The sequence below is a fragment of the Crocuta crocuta genome, unplaced genomic scaffold (assembly GCF_008692635.1).
Source record: "Crocuta crocuta isolate KB4526 unplaced genomic scaffold, BGI_CrCroc_1.0 scaffold139, whole genome shotgun sequence".
NCBI lineage: Eukaryota > Metazoa > Chordata > Mammalia > Carnivora > Hyaenidae > Crocuta > Crocuta crocuta.
In genome coordinates, this window is record NW_027533258.1 from 8708102 (window position 1) to 8712747 (window position 4646).

At 61.6% G+C, this 4646-nt stretch overlaps 1 protein-coding gene across 1 annotated transcript in view; it reads right to left on the reverse strand.

Moving 5' to 3' along the window:
- The window catches only part of NTN1 (netrin 1), an 87906-nt gene that overhangs the window by 9224 nt on the left and 74036 nt on the right, over positions 1-4646 (reverse strand). The window contains exon 5 of the mRNA XM_077746727.1: positions 4409-4483. Within this exon, the coding sequence (XP_077602853.1) occupies positions 4409-4483 (75 nt within the window). The remainder of the gene's footprint in view (positions 1-4408; positions 4484-4646) is intronic.

Sequence of the window (4646 nt, forward strand, 5' to 3'; positions counted from 1 at the left end):
CATGCCCACCACCAGCCCCCCCCCGTCCACCCCACAGCGACCGTCACTCTGGCTCCGTCATCTCCAACGGCCACCCCCACACCGCGGTGACCGCTCCCGCTGGCTTCCCCAGCGGGATGTGTCTGGCTTTACCAGGAGCGGAGAGTCAAGCGTCCTGTGGCCAGTTCTAGAGCCCTCTAAGGGACTGCTGTGCCCTCTGGGTGCTGCCCGAGGCTCAGCGCCCTGGCTGCAGGGAGGAGAAGCCTCTCGGGCTTTGGAGTCCCGGGTCTCGAGCATCCGAGCCTCAGCTTATCCCGGGCAGGAATAAAACCCCGTCACAGGTGTTCCGTGAGGCCAGGAAAGGTGAGGCTCAACGAGGTGTCCGTCCGGGGCCTGGAGAGGCGGCCTCCATGCGCCCCGGGGGTCCCAGAGCACACCGGGTGCGCTGATGCGAGTCAGAGGTCCACTGAGGTCCCAGACCCTCTTCGGGCACGGCGCCCCCGAGAAAGCAGGAGTGCAGCAGGCGCGCGCGCGCGCCCCGAGAGCCTGGGCCCTCCCCACGGATGCCAGCGGGGTCCCCTTTTGAGCTGCGCCTCGGAACTAATCCTCGCGGGCTCTCAGGAGGAGTACTGGACCCGAATCATCTTGTGAGAAGCGTTTTGATTTTTCCGTCTGGCGGTGCCAAAATGTCTTTCAACAAAAGGGGTGACTAATAAACATTTCTGGGAACGGATAATTTTTCCAAGAACTGGGAAAAGCAAGATGATCTCACCTTTCAGAATGTGAGCTGTCTGTCCACCCCCCCCCACCCCTGCCCCGAGCCTCTTTCCACTTCTGCGCCCAACGCCTTTCTCCCTCTGCCTGGGAGCCTTGCTTTGCCCCGTGAGCACCGGCTACTGGGGCTCCCTCCTCCAGGAAGCCCTCCCGGAGTACGGGCCGTGCCCCGCGGATGCCGACCTCAGGCTGGACGCTGCCTGCACGGCCACCTTCCACGCTCTCATCTATGTGACCGTCTCCCCTCCTCCAGGGCTGAGCCTCCATCTCCTCCCTATCTGTGGACTCAGTGCCCAGGACACGACGGGGAACACAGCAGGCGCTCAGTGGGTGTGCAAAGGGGTTGGCTGAGGGTTGGGGGCAGGACTTCCCGGGCTGCGGTGAACGCGTGGACACACGCACGCACTCACACACTGGTCACACATGCACACACGAGCATACAGTCACAAGCACATCTGCACATGGGCACCCTCACGTGCACATGAACATGCTGTCACACGTACACTCACACATGGTGTCACACGAACACACATGCACTGTCACACACATGCTATCAATGTCACACAAGCACTCACACGTGCTTTCACAATCATAGTGCACACTCACGCAGTCACATGTGCATACACGCGGTGTCACACGAGCACACTCACACAAAGGCCAGCCCCCGCCAGGCGTGGGAGCCCGAGGACCCGGCAGAGATGCTTTGACACCGGACGATACCGGAAACTGTCTTCTGCGAACCGTGTCCCTCACTGAGCCGCTCGCTGAGCCGCTCGTGTTCTCAAGCGTCTGCAGGGTGAGCCGGACCCCCCAGAGGGCGACAGAGGGCTGGGGCGGCCCCAGGAGAGCTCGGCGGGGGTCACCGCGTCACCGCGCACCCCTGCCCCGAGGACACGGCGCCTGGCGCGGTGTCGTGATCTGGTCTCTCCTCGAAGGGCGTCACGTCCCCTTGGTGACACGGGCACTGGACACACGTGGAGCCTGAAGCCCAGGCCGCTGAGACGCCTGTCAAAGCCCCACAGCGAGTCAGGGCCCCGGGCCCCGGGCCCCTTCCCTGCAGACGGTGCCCCCTTCCCTGCTGTGGGCTCTGTCCGGATGCGACCTTCTCGCCTTGCGTGGCGCCCACCCCAGCCCTACCCACGCGGGGTCCCCTAGTGTCAGGAACGTGCCCAAGGCGACTCGGGGCAGGACAGCACACTCCGGACCGGCCCCCGGTCATTTCTCACGGCCCTGCCCCCCGGCCTTCCGCCTGCCGCCCGGGTCAGCGGGGCCCCGGATCCATGACCTCTGGCACGAAGAAGGGGGTCTGCAGCCTGCTGGTCCCCCGGCGGGCGCGGCCAGCCCAAGGTACTAATTAGCAGCTTCTGGAACACCCCGTGCACTGGCTGGAGGCGAAGGAAACTTTTCTAATTGGCTCCCTGCCGGGTGTCAGAGAGCAGAGAAGACGACCCGCCTTCCCCGTCTTCCTGGAGCCTGGGCCGCTGTGCCGCCCGTCCCGGCCGGGTCCCTCCTGCCCCTCGTGCCCGTGGGCTGGCCCGGGTCCGCCCCAGGTAGGGCAGGGTGCCCCCACTCGCACCTTATCCGGGGGTCCACGGCCCCTGCAGAATACGGGGAAGATTCTCCACAAAGTCTTTTTTTTCTTTTTTAATGTTTTTTGTTTATTTCTGAGAGAGACGGCGTGAGCAGGGGAGGGGCAGAGAGAGAGGGAGACACAGAATCCGAAGGAAGCTCCAGGCTCCGAGCTGTCAGCGCAGAGCCCAACGCGGGGCTCGAACCCACGAACCGTGAGATCATGACCTGAGCCGAAGTCAGCCACTTAACCGACTGAGCCACCCAGACGCCCCGATTCTCTACAAAGTTTTACAATCCAATCACGAGGCCGACCTACCCCTCCTGGCTCTCTGGGCCTGGGGACACAGCCCGTGCTTGTCCCCAAGCCTGGGAACACGACGGAGGCCCTGGGCCTTCCGGCCTCAGCCCTGATCCCTCAGATGACCGCTGGGACGCCAGCAGAGGGAGGATGGGTCTGAGGGGGGGACGCGGCCCAACCTGGGGCCCCTCCTTGAGGCTCAGGGCCCAGCTCCTTTACCTTCAATCCGTCTCAAAGTCTGTTATTTTCCGGCGGAAGGCAGAAGTTTCTACAGACACGGTAGAGGAGCTTTGGGGAAGGTACTGCGGGCCCCAGAAGGGTCTGGAACGGGGATCGCCACGGCCTGATCACTTCTGAGCCAGCCGGCCTGGGGGGAGCGCGACCGGGTCACTGGGACTGTGCTCTGGGCGCCAGCATGGGGTGTGCGTGTGTGGACACAGGTTCACACGGAGGAAAATGAGCAAGGTTTACGAGTTTTCAAAATTCCTTTGGGTTCCCTTGGGCCTCCTTGTTCATTTCATTACGCTAAACCGACCACTGTCCTTATCAAAGAAAAAAACCACAAACTTGCTTTTGATTCAAATGGCTGACCTGGGTAAGACCCAGGATGGGGCGCCTGGGTGGCTCAGTCGGTTAAGTGTCTGACTCTTGATCTCGGCTCAGGTCATGATCTCACGGTTTATGAGTTCAAGCCCTGCATCAGGCTCTCAGCACAGAGCCCACTTAGGATTCTCTCTCCCTCTCTCTCTCTCTCCCTCTCTCTGACCCTGCCCCACTCTCTCTCTCTCAAAATAAGTAAATATACATTAAAAAAAAGGAGTATGAGTTTTAAACCCAAGGAGCTCCCACCCCCTTTCCTGAAGAACCTCACTTTGAGCGACGGAGGTAAACTCAGGTTGGAAGCTTGTAGAATGGATGAGTGCATCAAAGACCAGACGGGTAAAGTGACTAGCCTGAGGCCACACAGCACTATCCCCACTTCTGCAGGGCAGAGTGAAGACCAGAGGCTAGCCCGGGAATCCCAGCCGCAGGGGGAGCCCCCCCCAGACCCCAGATTCTCCTCCCAGCAAAGGAGAGAACCCAGCCCTTGCACTCCGCAGCCCCTCACGCCCCATGACCCCTCACGCCCCTCACCTCCGAGGACCAAAGCGGAAGAGGCGACAAGCTCCTTGGNCTCAGCACAGGCCCACTTGGGATTCTCTCTCCCTCTCTCTCTCTCTCCCTCTCTCTGACCCTACCCCACTCTCTCTCTCTCAAAATAAGTAAATATACATTAAAAAAAAGGAGTATGAGTTTTAAACCCAAGGAGCTCCCACCCCCTTTCCTGAAGAACCTCACTTTGAGCGACGGAGGTAAACTCAGGTTGGAAGCTTGTAGAATGGATGAGTGCATCAAAGACCAGACGGGTAAAGTGACTAGCCTGAGGCCACACAGCACTATCCCCACTTCTGCAGGGCAGAGTGAAGACCAGAGGCTAGCCCGGGAATCCCAGCCGCAGGGGGAGCCCCCCCCAGACCCCAGATTCTCCTCCCAGCAAAGGAGAGAACCCAGCCCTTGCACTCCGCAGCCCCTCACGCCCCATGACCCCTCACGCCCCTCACCTCCGAGGACCAAAGCGGAAGAGGCGACAAGCTCCTTGGGCGAGGGATCCCGCCAGCCGGGCCCCTGGCCGGTCACAGGGACTCGGCGACCAGCCACACAGCCAGGGCCACCTGTGCCCGAGCCCCACTCCCCGCTGGTCACGTGGCCCAGCCGTCCCCAGCAGACAAGGGGACTTGCACTCACCATAGTCCTTCCTGCAGTACTTTTTCATGTTAATCTTCAGCTTCCCTTTCGAGGCCTTGCAGTAGGAATCACAGTCTGCAGGGGAGGGAGAACAGACAAAACCTAATTAGGCGGCCTTGAATAGGCTGCGGGCCGAGTGGGGGGCTGGCCGCCCCACATACCCAGGGGCCTGCGATGCCCTCGGGCCGGGCCGAGCCGGGCGGCCATTCAGGGCAGGCCTGGCCTTCTAAAGAGGCGC